Source organism: Acartia tonsa, chromosome 10 (genome assembly GCF_053477335.1).
Source record: "Acartia tonsa isolate MP-2025a chromosome 10, ASM5347733v1, whole genome shotgun sequence".
In the NCBI taxonomy this organism is placed as follows: domain Eukaryota; kingdom Metazoa; phylum Arthropoda; class Copepoda; order Calanoida; family Acartiidae; genus Acartia; species Acartia tonsa.
The window spans coordinates 39,161,302-39,174,324 of NC_137269.1; the positions used below are offsets into that span (position 1 = coordinate 39,161,302).

Sequence of the window (13,023 nt, forward strand, 5' to 3'; positions counted from 1 at the left end):
AAGTCTTGGGTTGGTTTTAGGGTATCTTCCCCTTGAAATACTGAATCCCTAGATAATAGGGGGGCAACCGCTTGTGTAAAACATTAACCGAATAAAAGTATAGGGGTGGAATTCGTACCTGCTATCTTTAATAACAAAGGTATAATATTATTCATAAACAAGGACGAAAACATGAATAATTAGTATAACACAAAATATCAAAATATATGGATGGAAACAAATAAAACTCAGCATGTTTTAAATGGACGCACGGACTCACTCGGAACTATAATAGAGTTGCTACGCTTCATAAATCGTACGTGACTGTGACAGGAATCATCATCATCAATTATCATGCAAAGTTTTAAAACGATACAACAATACTAACATGTCTAAATTAACGCAAAAGAGCTAACCGTTACTAACGAAAGGACGTACGGATTTACGGACTTATCCTAATTTTAGATGATTTTAAAATCTCGAAACCAACCTCTATGACTGACTTATAGATTAGCCTCATTTTACAACAATATTTTTTTTATTTCTAATCATATTTATTGCTGCTTTTTATGATACTTTTTTATACGTATAATGTTTATTTTGAAAGGATTTTTAAAACTGATTTTAAGGATCAAATTTTTGCTGAGAAGTTTTTATTTTAATTTTTTTTTATGCTGAAGATTTAAAAAAAAATTGTTTATTTATTTAATAATGAAAGATGATATTTTTACAATTTATGATACGTTTCAGTCACGCAACTTCTCTATAACTAAAATTTTGTACGTCCGTTTGACTGCAAAAAAATAGGAATTGACTGTTGATCTTAAATATTTCCTCTTTAACTTGTTATGGCTGCACTATCTATGGGCATAAACGTCCTTGATATATTAAAATGGCAGGAATCACAATAAATCATTTGGTAAATATCGCAACAATTTAAATAATAACAAACATAAGTTTTTTTTTAATTACAAAAAAATACAATCTAGCTAAATGGAAATGAAATAAACCAAAAAAAAACAGAAACAGTTATTTTCAATAATGAAAAACACATCTAATATGAAACGAATAAAACACAATTAATTTATAGTTTTAGAGTTCAATTCATATTCTATCCTTTTAGTAGCGCAGCTACTGTATAATTTTTATGCTTCTTTTTGTCAATATCAAACAATCTAAATAAGATTTTTAGCCCTGAGATGCCGAATGCACGTGCTAAAAAATGTTTCTAAGATTTTGATTGTATATTTTTATATTCGTAGAATAGAATACGAGGATTTATTGTTTAAAAATGATATATTACAATGAAAATGTAATGTTTTATCTTGTTGTTGGAACACAGTAATAGTGTCTGACTGATTATGACATAACAAAAAAAATAGCCAATGAGAGGCCGTTATTGACCAATGGTAAAATTTATAGTGGCCTCTCATTGGCTAATTTTTTTGTTACGTCATAATCAGTCAGACACTATTACAGTGTTCTTGTTATTGCTACGCTAGATATTCCTTTCCTTGTTCTTGGTTTAGATAAAATTTAATTCTGATGCAAGCTAATAGAATGAAAAATAAAATTGTGAGTTTTATTTACAAAATAAAAAAAAACATTTAAATTCCAAAACTAAATCAATTAAACCATGATATCAAGCATTATTTTTTCATTTTTTAATTTAATATTTATAGAAAAATAAATAGAATACAAGGCATGGATTTATTGCCATTTTTTCTAAATTTATTTATTACTATATCATTATTTTTGTAACTTTTATTTAATTACTGCCTTTTTTGTTCAATATTCTTTATCACTTTAAAGTCCTATGAAAAAGAACATTTTTGAATTTAGCAAAGCATTTAAATAATGAAGAACTATTTTTGTTATAATACTTCAAATAAACAACATAAATATTAGGTTGGGTTAACTAAATTCACAAAAAGAAAGATTTTCAGGAATTTAATCAATTTGAATCTTAAGTTGTTTTTTTGGTTCTTTTATATTTCCAACAATATCCTTATCTGACTCAAATGGATTAAAATATCTGATTATCATTCCTTTTCCAACAAAAACAAATATGTTTTACTATAACCAGGCACTAATTATTACTAAGCAACGACTTGATGTATGGTTAACAGATAATTTAATCTTCACCCAATTATTATTTCTTCTCCATTGATCTATCCCCGAATCCCTGGATGAATTAGTGGCTATCTTGTGACGACAGAGATTAAGGTATAGATGAATGTTGATATAAGGAGAATGTTGTGTCTGGCAGGCAGGCTTCCAGCACTGATTTGGGCGCTGAAAAATAGATAATACTTTATCGAAGCTACTCTATAATTTACTTTGGCTGTTCGTTCATAAGTCCGTAACAATTCGGGGGAAATGTGATTTTTTCGGAAACTTTCATTCCATTAGTTTAACGTTCTTTCGCTAAAAAAGACATTTTAATAATTTTTATTAAATAATGTTTCGTGATTTTCTTTGTATTATTCGTTTATCCTTTCTCCCTTATTTATAAACACTAAACATTTGCTCTATAATTTACTGTAACCTTTTGTCCATCCATTATTTTTTTGTGCTTCGCTTCTGTTAAATCTTCCACGAATATTGGAATGAAAAAAATAAAATAAGTTTTGTTAGCCGAATTGCCTGTAATACGTTACTATACATGATTTTTTTAGAATGAGGACCGATTCTAATAAATGCAGATATTGATCGGTTTCAAAGTCATACTGAAAATATATCTTTCTTTGTAGTTTTGACCTGTATGATAATATATTAAATATACCTATTATACCTGTAGCAAGGGGTTTGTTCGTCCAGTTCTACCAGCGGAAATTCATCATCGCCCATTCTGAAATAATGGATTATATGTGGATATTATAACAAAGTATTTTTTTGTCAATTTAGGTTGCTCACATGGACATCATTTATTGGTCAGTTCGTTCAAAAAGTAGGATAGAATACTGCTTTATATAATAGGTTATCTAGGTTGTACGGAAAGTTGGACTGAAAGGCTCTATACAGTGAGTAGATATGCTTTAATATGAAATGACAATAAAAAGATTTAAAGAAATTTCTTTTGAAAGATCCGTTTGATGTTATTCTAAACCTGTGCATATAAGAAAGGAAAACGAAATGATATTTTTAAGATTTAAAACATTTTTTATCATGTTTGTTAAAGAACGTTAAATAATCATTAAGATGTTCATTTGATGTTCAAATTTGTTGGGGTACATCTTGATGAATTTCTCAATTGGAATGAGCATACAAAAATGGTAAAAAACAAAGTTTCTAGTTCTCTATATGCATTAAATCAAATAAAAAATGTTCTCCCATCAAAAACTTTGAAAACGATTTATTCCTCAATGATTTTGCCTCACTTAAATTATTCTAATATCACATGGGGTCTCTCTAAAAGTAAAGATATTGACCAAATAAGAAAACAACAAAAAAGGGCAATAAGGATTATTGTAGGTGCTAATTATAATGCACACACTGAAATTTTGTTTGGACAATCTAAAATCTTAAAATTTGATGATTTGGTAAATTTAAACATTTTAAATTTTATAAGTAAACTTTTCATAAGAAACTCCCAGAAAGCTTTGATAACATGTTTAAAGTTCTTTCTTCTCAGAGATCAAAAAAGTTACTGATAAGTATACCTAAAACAAAACATCTTGAATATTTTCCAGCAGTGTCATTTCCAAAACTTTGGAATAACTTGAGAAATGAAATAAGGCTTTCAGACTCTGTAAAGAAATCATTGTCCATGATTAAAAAAGATTATTTTTTAAATTATAAATCATTTCATTGCAACAAAATAAAATGCTTTTCCTGTAAGAAATAAAATCTGTACCAACTTCTGTAACTGTAAATAGTTATTTAGTCAACCCACTTAATTATTGATCTATTAAATTTGTGTAAATATCTTTATATAATAAATATTTTTTGTAATTCTCGCTATAAATGAAATAGTAAATGAAATCAATTAAAGGGGTAAATTTACGGCCTACTCCAAGGCTTAATTACTCCTTGCTATGCAATTTTTAAAATATGATTTTATATGTATATTTAATAATCTAAATGTATTGCATTAGTTAATAAATTCTATTCTATTCTATTCTATCTCTCCTCTCTTTGTTTTTAGGAAAGCTTTTCTATTCATTCCCCACGGCCAATGCCTTTTTTATTTTCCGTCAGAACGTCCGAATGTCAGTACGGGCAGTTAGCTCTCTTCGTCAATTCAAACAGGTTAGAATTGTCATATCGATTCCATCTTTTGCATGGTGATTCCTGTAGTAGTTAGGTCCGATTTAGAAAGCATAGCAACTCTATAATCGTTGCCAGAATGTCCGTACGTTCATTTTAAACTTTTTTACAACAAATTTGTATGTGATAATATTATCCGATTGATCTGATTTTTACAATACTGATTCCTAAGACAACAAAGTACAAAGTGAAGCATTTCTATAATCAAGTCCTAAAAATGTAAGTTTGTCCTAAAACAATATCCTGTATTTAAGCAGGCTTTCAACAAAATTACAATTTGTTTCGATTTTATACATTTATATTCTGATTATTCAGTATTGACACTCTACAATAAGAGATATAAGTTTTCCGGAATTTTAATGTAGGGAGTAGATTTGAAATCTGCATCAAATTTTAAGGATTTTTTATAAAATTCGTTTTTTGTAAAATTCTATATCTAAAAGCGAAAATACATTTTAAGTTAATTAATTTTGACCTATAGGATAGGTAGATTTTAAACTACCTGCGCTCTAAATGGTTAAATGATGTACGACATCCAATCAGAGCGCAGATTTTTTAAATCCACCAATCACAGCTGTCAAAATTAATTAACTTAATTTGTATTTCCGCTTTTAGATAAAGAATTATACAAAAACGAATTTTATAAAAAATCCTTAAAATTTGATGCAGATTTCAAATCTACTCCCTACATTACAATTCCGGAAAACTTATATCTCTTACTCTACAAGTTTATATGATTTTTGTCCCACCGTTTCAGATCTTCGCCTTTATGGATGTTATCATCCTTGTTTTATCTTATTGTAGGTTTTTTTAAATGAAAAAAACTAATAGAATATTGAAGGTAAACTGTCAATCTGCAATTTAAATTATTGTAGATCTTCTATCCCTCCCTCCCTGACAAATTCCATACTTCTGAAAATCTTTGATAAAGGGATAAACCTGATGACTATTATGAATAAATACTTATAAACATTAAGGGGGCCATCAAATTTCGACATGCTGCATTAGAAAATCCAGATCATGTTATGTGAATTATCCAAATAATATCAATTTTTAGATAAGACTTTAGATTGAAAACAAATTTTTGTTTACACTTCTAAATATTTTACTTTTTTTCCAGTATGGGTTCGAAATTGATTATGATCTGCTGGATTAAAACCAGTTCCCAGCCATGAGTAATACAGCCAATTTCCCCAAAATATTAAATTAAAAATCATAAAATTAGTTCTAATTTTGTTTGTCCGAGGTTTAAATCTTATAACATTTCATATTTATATCCGCGGAAAGCTGTCTATTACAAGATGCGATAAATAAATATTCTTTCACTGTTTTGTAATTTGTTTATATGTCCAAATGTCTGATATTCAAAAACTTTTTTGTTAGGCTTTGAATGTACTAAATTTTTCAAGTAATTCGAGTATAGGGGACTTTTATGGTTTGTATAGTCTGGTTTCTGTAATCCAGCAGGGTAAAATTATTGTGATCACTTATATATAAAAATATCTTTTAATACCACGCTTATTCTTTTCCTTATTTTTATTCAAGGATACGGGGATTGGATTTTAGAATATAGAATTGCATTGGAATGCAATTCTATATTCTAATAATTCACAATTTATTAATAAAAAATCATATGCAAAAATTGGTTCATAAAATGAAATCTTCAAATAGAAACATACAGAATATTAAGCATGTTAGGAAAATGTTAAAAGGTTTTGATTACATCTATTCCAAAAAATGTGAGATATCTAAAACTAATTTATGAACGCTGTTTTTTCACAATCTCAATTCACCTCTCCTATCCAACAAAAAGTTTAAAAACTAACCAAATACAAATGTGCAATTTGAATAAAAACAGACATATGAACTGAATTTTATAAATTAAGGTTGCTTCGCTTCTAAAAAAATAAGACAGAGCAGTATTTGTTTTTTCCAATTCTGTAAAATTTAGTTGTATTTGCATTCAAAATGGACAAAATTTTGGATAAACAAATAAATTCAAAGTTGAATAACAAATGAAATAAGGAATTTTATATTTTTGAATTAAGTAACATTTTTCTTTTTTATGACAACTCTAAAACAAAATGAATTACTTTGTGCGTCTGTATGTTATGGATTTATGTATACATTTTTATTCTTTGCTACTGATGGATGTTGTCATCCTTGTTTTTGTTTGTTTAGCGGATTAAAAATAAGTTTTCCTAGTTTGTATTGAATGATTGCACAATAAATGTATAATCAAGACAACTACTTGGGCCAAGTAGCGGAGACCCTCTTCGTCTACTAAAAAATTGCTTTCTGTTCTTTTGCAGGGACTTGGCTATGTTTATATTCCCAATGCTATTAACTGATTTTAAAGACAAAATACAAAATCTTGACACGGTCCCCACCCTGTGGGCAGAGATTAATATTGCTCATGCTCCCTCTATTCTTTATTAATTGATCTATCCATTTATCTCTTATACACTAAACTTAAAATGTTTCATTTTGATTATTAGATTTTATACATAAAGGAATTGAGTAAATTTGTACCTAATCTTCCTTCAAATACCTGGATGTATCTATTAATCTTACATTTGCATTTCAAATTTAGATAAATTTATTCGCATTTTGATATTAAAACTTGAAGTTACAAGGTCTTAAGAATCAATATAATCAATTAAAATGCATTTGATGTTAAGTTTTAAATTGTAAGAATTGTATAAGGAAAATTTTAATATTTTTAGTAGTGAAGCTACTCAATAGGGCGAGTTTTTGGCTAACCGTCAGAGTCTGAGTAACTTCTGCATAACCCGCGACCATGGCTCAACACGTAGCGCATCCGCTCGTCGTCGGAAAGTGAGAGTTCGAATCTCGATCCGACACCGCGTCATAACTAAAGACGTTAAAAATGGTTCCCACTGCTACTATGTCAGATGCGCGACGTAAATAGTTAGAGTGGGGGGAATGCCTTGGCCCAAAACAGGCGAAACTCGCTACCATGCACAGTTGGGACTTCTCAGACAAAGGTCGTGCATCTCAGAGAGTTGGTTGTCTGATGGGTGATTTGACGCTTTACACCGCAATCATAAGTATTGTATGTATGTTCCAAGGTGCATGGAGAGAGAACTAGTACCCGAAGCGACACCTAGCCCCCTAGACTCTTTAACTCTCTTTTAACTTCTGCTTAGGTGTACCTATCTCCCAAATATGTATACATATCTTATTATTATTATTATATCTTACCTACAGGTTAAGGTACTAACTACTGATCTAACAGTGTGACCTCTCTCTACATAGGTGTACCTATCTCCAAAATATGTATACATATCTTAATTTTATTATTATATCTTACCTACAGGTTATGGTACTAACTACTGATCTTACAGTTTGTCCTCTCTCAACGACAGATGTGTGCAATTGTAAGGCCTCTCGCATCCAACGTCTAAAAATTAAAAGATTTTTAATTCTAATACTTTTATATTGACAATGTCTTAAAGATTACCGGCTGTCTGTGTGTATGTGCAGAATGATCTCGCTAAACGGTAAACTTACAGTTTTGGTCCTACGACAAACGCAGGAGTCCCAAACGTCGGAGTGGACACTTAACCTAACCTAACCTATTTTAGATCATCATATAGGTTTTTTTAAATGCTTAACCCCTGCGGGGGCTTATTTATTCATTCATATCTTAACCTAACCTAATCTGTATATAAGTACTTAATAAAATAAATATTTTAACACTCCTGCGAATGTCCACTCCGACGTTTGGGACTCCTGCGTTTAAAATTTAGCTAGTATGAACCTAAAATTTGTATGAGAATTAAACTATTATTAAAAAGATTACCTAAGCCAGACACCTAGCCAGGCATTTTCACATGAACAGGCCCAAGGATTTCCTTGCAGTGCCATTCCACCTGAAATTCAAAATTCATTAATTCTTCACCTTATTAATTAGGTCTAATACTTCAATTGAAAGAGAAACTGCTGTAATAGAGACATAGCCGTCTCATAAGATTTTTCTAAATCTTTTGTTAGCACCAAAAACATTTTCGTTACCTTGTATAATTCTAGTTCCAACAAGATCCCATGGAGTTGAATTACTGTATAATACTTCAGGCGATAAAGTCTCAAATTCATTATTCCTAAAAATTATAGTAATACCATTAATGAAAGGATTAAGAGATAGTCTAATTGAAGATAAAATGTGTAGTTCTAGATTGTTCCTAAAGAATATAGCACCATGATTAAAATAGGAAATCATGTAGCCAAAAATAATGCACTGGAGCTTCTCCAAATCAAATTTGACTAATATTCAATCCATTGCCAGTTCCTGAAAACCCTGTGAGAACTAATGGTCTTGATTAAAATAAATTAATTCAGATAAAAAGTAAATGAGCTTCCTGTTTTTGAAAATGCAATATTTTTAGCATTGGCCTGAAGTGATACACAGATAGGATAATGTTTTATAAATAAACCTTCTACACAATTCCTCAGTAAATTCTCAAACATATGGACAACAACCTTTTCTTTTTAAACTAAATAATCCCCTAGAAAAACAATATCCTAAAAATAATGAACTATTTAATGCTGACTTATTACATGAATAAAATTTTTCTTTAAAAACAGCCTTTCGCAATAAAAATTTGTACAATTTATAACCAATAACATGGTAGAATCGTCCCTACACTGTGTTACTATCGGTTAAAATAAACAATTTATCATAGAGACTTTATACATCTATTTACATATTTGGTCATTTCCTATAAAATTTCCTAGGCTAGCCTAGGAATTAGGGTTTCCGGAGTCTTACATAGAATATAATCAAATATGTAAGACTTGATTTGATTCATAATATTTGTCACGCCTCTGATATTATAGCATAAGAAGCAACTTTAATGAAATACATTCTCAAAAACTTTTCACACAAATACTTTAAAATTAAAATGGATTAATGTATGTAGGTCCATGTTCATGGAAATGTGAAGGAGAAAAGTTTCTTTTAATTCCTTAATTGTAAATGGATTAGGTCGATTACAGAATTGAGAACAATTTTCTTTAAATCACAAATAAACCACAATAACACCCCCCCCCCCCACCTCCTCTCTCCTATTATATATCTCCTCTTTTCAATCTCTTTTTACTACCTTTATTTTTTTTCACATATACAAACGCAAACTTATAAGTGATCTTTTTAAAGTATCATAGGCTGCTGGGGGCTCTGAAGTCGATGTAGGAAGGAAGGATGGAGCATTAGCCTAAAACCACCATGGGACATATATTATGCTTCTATAACCAAAACTAATACGAAGGGGCACCATACACAAAGAAATATAAATGTAATGGGGATGGTGGATAAGAGGTTTGCTCCACATATAAATAAAAGGTTATTTCCAAAATGTGCATTTTTTAATTTTTAGGAATTAATTTTTAAATGATAATAAATGTTATGGATTAATTTTAAGGATTTCTTAATGCCATGGTTCCTGTAATAAGAACCATTATTTTTATAGATAGTACAATGAATGTTAAATTAATCTTCAACCAGATTTCTTACGATAAAACTATTTGGGGAAAGATTATTTTCTGTTTTAAAGAGATGTCTTTATTTATCTGTAGAAACTTAAATATGTAAAATAGTTTATTTTTGTCCTACATTTGAATTATTTGTTTCAAAGCTTCACTATTATTGCATAAAATATCCTTGTCATGAGGGAAGGAGAGAACAATGGGGCTTCCATTATTATATAACTATTATAATTATCATCAACCACAAATAGAAAATTATTGCACATAACAATTTAGAGAAATTAAACTATGAACTATCAAATTATGACTGTAGTGTTCATGGATCTTAAGAATAAGACAATGAACAACAAATTTACTTCATGTTCATCCCCACTCATATTATAATAAACAAAATTGCCCCTGTAGATTTACTTACTGGTGGGGGGAAAAAAGATATAATAAAGCCCTAATGCTTTTATGTCTCCTTGCACCAAGAAGCGCAGAAGCGCGTAAGCCACGTTTAAATTTCAGTGAAATCGTCGTGTTATAAATTTGAAATTCAGCTGGATGTCTTAACCCCTTTCTAAACAGACATTCCATCTTTTCGGAATTTATTTTTTTTGCACACAAGCGGGTTTTAATTTGTGGTTTATGCGCGGCTGCCGAGCCCTTCATTCCACCCTGGCCGTTTCAAACTTTAATATTTTATTACCTTAGATCCAAACTGAAATGGGATATTTTCTTGAACAATTGATCAAATCCTAAAAAAAATATTTTTTTTATTCTCTGAAAATTTATTATTTTAGAGACATGTTTATGTATTTTATAATGATTTCACAACATTTGTACAGAAGTTATATTTTTTTAATAAACAAGACGTTAATCCAATTCATAATATGAAAAGTATGCAAATAACGTTGCAGCAGTTAAATTTTCTAATATGATAAATGGCAATTTAGCTTAAAAATGTTGAAACACAGGGGCGTCCAAGCTTTTTTATTTAGGGGGGGGTTTATCACCCCCTTCCCCCTTTGGACGTCTTAGGTGAAACATTTATATTTCTTGGTCGAACAAACGGACAAAAGAATGTACCCTTCTCATTACTTATAAGGAAATTATGGTATATAAAAAAAAATCTAAATTAAAGTTTTTACCTCGCGGAAGTGACTTGAGCTTCGTATCTCTAATGGCCAACAAAAGTTCATAGTTGTTTTCAATTCCTATTAGCAAGTATGTACTTCAATTTGTAGTAATCACCTTTTAATAACGAAGCTTTATTTAATTAGGGCATGTCCGTACAAAACAGATACTATTTTTTCTATCGATTTCAAACTTCATGGTGATTCTTGTAGTAGTTGGGTACGATTTGGAAAGCATAGCAACTCAATAATTGTAACAAGAATGTCCGTGTGCCCGTTTTAAACAATTAGAATTTTTACTTTTTAAAAAACTAATTTGTTATTTTGATATACTGATTCATAGGATAAATTACTTACAGTTTTGTTTCGACTTGCACATTTATATTCTTCTGAATGAGTTCTGACATTTTACAAGTGTTAATTTTCGTTTGTCTAACGTTTTAGAGCTTCGCTTTTTTAGATGTGTCATCCTTGTTTTAAAGCGACACACTTTTTCAGATGAACTATTTATCCATTTGAATTATTTTTTAAATTTAAGTTTAATTTTTTGCTTGGTTTATTTCGATCAATTGCATTTCTTGCTATTTAAATCCATAAATCTTAAAAAAAACATCAATAAATCTAAAAAGAGTTTATGCGTGATATTCAGCGATTTTAATCAAGTTAGATCATTTAATAAAATTGTTCTAAATTAAAGTGAAGAATCTAAATAAAGGCTTTTCATTCCCCCAAAAATAGAGAAATAAAAAGTTTTATAAAATATTACACAAACCTTACCAGATTTAAATTATTTAATAATATTTGTACATTCTTCTAGTTATCTATAGTGACTTAGCTACCAAAATTATGCAGTAAAATTAAGATAAACATACAAACATACAACTAAATAATGTCTCTAATATAAGTTTAAATTGTTTTGGATAGTAAAAAAACTTTTTTACAATAAAACTTTTAGTTTAAACTATAAAAACAATTGGTTGTAAATAGAATGTTAGAAACAGAAAATTATATTTTTGGATAGACTTTTTAAAAACAGTCTGATGGAAGTTATGCAATGAAATATTGCAAATTCGCCTGAAATAAAAACAAGGATGACAACATCCATAAAAGCGAAGCACTGAAACGGTAGGACAAACGGATATTAACACTTGTCTAGTGTCTGTACTGAATAATCAGAATATAAAAGTATCGAAAGAGTCGAATCAAAATTGTAAGTAAATTTGTTGAAAAACTGCTTAAAAACAGGATAATGTTTATGGACATACTTACATTTTTGGACTTGATTATAGAGTTGCTTATACTATTGTTCTTTGTTGTCCCAGGAATCAATATACCAAAAATCAGATCAAATGGATAATTAGATCATATAAAAATTTGTTGTTAAAAAAGTAGAAAAATCAACATGTTTAAAATGGACATACGGACATTCTGGTAATGATTATAGAGTTGCTACGCTTTCTAAATCGTACCTAACTACTACAGGAATCATCATGCAAAGTTTGAAATCGATAGGACAATTTTAACATGCCTAAATTAACGAATAAAAGCTATCTATCTCGGACGGACGTACGGACGGACGGACCGACCCTAATTATAGAAAAGCTTCGCTTTTAAAAATGAGGAGCCGATTTTCCGGATATTTAAACTGTTAGATTTAAAACTTGGAATCGTCTTAGTCTGTATTTCTAATACAACGCCTCTTGATGCTAAGGGCGCAGCCACTAGTGTAAATATAATTTACTAAATAAAGTTTTTTTATTAAAACGTATTGCTCCAAGACTTGTAGTAATTTAATTTAAATTCCCCCCCAGAATTTATATGACCTGACATCTTTTTAAAAGATCCAGAATTGTCTAGGGACCAATTCATAACCATGGAGCCTATTTCATACCACTTCTATGAGAGATGCGGACAGTTTTACTCGAAAAAAATTAAAATTATTACATAATAATCAAGCCAACGATAGTTCATGTAAACAATAATAATATTGAACATACTATTAAATGTTATAAATATGAAGCTGAAACAATTTTTAAAAATGCAGATATAATCTATGATTTCGGTTTTCACCCTCTAAAAAGTAATGTATAATTCCAATTAGCCTTCTATTCGTAATGATACAATCTCGGCCGATATGATTTTTAAAACT

At 29.5% G+C, this 13,023-nt stretch overlaps 1 protein-coding gene across 1 annotated transcript in view; it reads right to left on the reverse strand.

The window, feature by feature from the left end:
- Positions 1 to 952: 952 nt before the first annotated feature.
- LOC145330806 (uncharacterized) overlaps positions 953 to 13,023 on the reverse strand; it is a 163,653-nt gene continuing 151,582 nt past the window's right edge. Inside the window, exons 40-46 of the mRNA XM_080175472.1 lie at positions 10,890 to 10,955; positions 10,448 to 10,496; positions 8,287 to 8,372; positions 8,075 to 8,144; positions 7,583 to 7,672; positions 2,774 to 2,830; positions 953 to 2,274 (exon numbers count right to left, since the gene is read on the reverse strand). Of these exons, the coding sequence (XP_080031598.1) occupies positions 2,181 to 2,274; positions 2,774 to 2,830; positions 7,583 to 7,672; positions 8,075 to 8,144; positions 8,287 to 8,372; positions 10,448 to 10,496; positions 10,890 to 10,955 (512 nt within the window). The 3' untranslated portion in view covers positions 953 to 2,180. The remainder of the gene's footprint in view (positions 2,275 to 2,773; positions 2,831 to 7,582; positions 7,673 to 8,074; positions 8,145 to 8,286; positions 8,373 to 10,447; positions 10,497 to 10,889; positions 10,956 to 13,023) is intronic.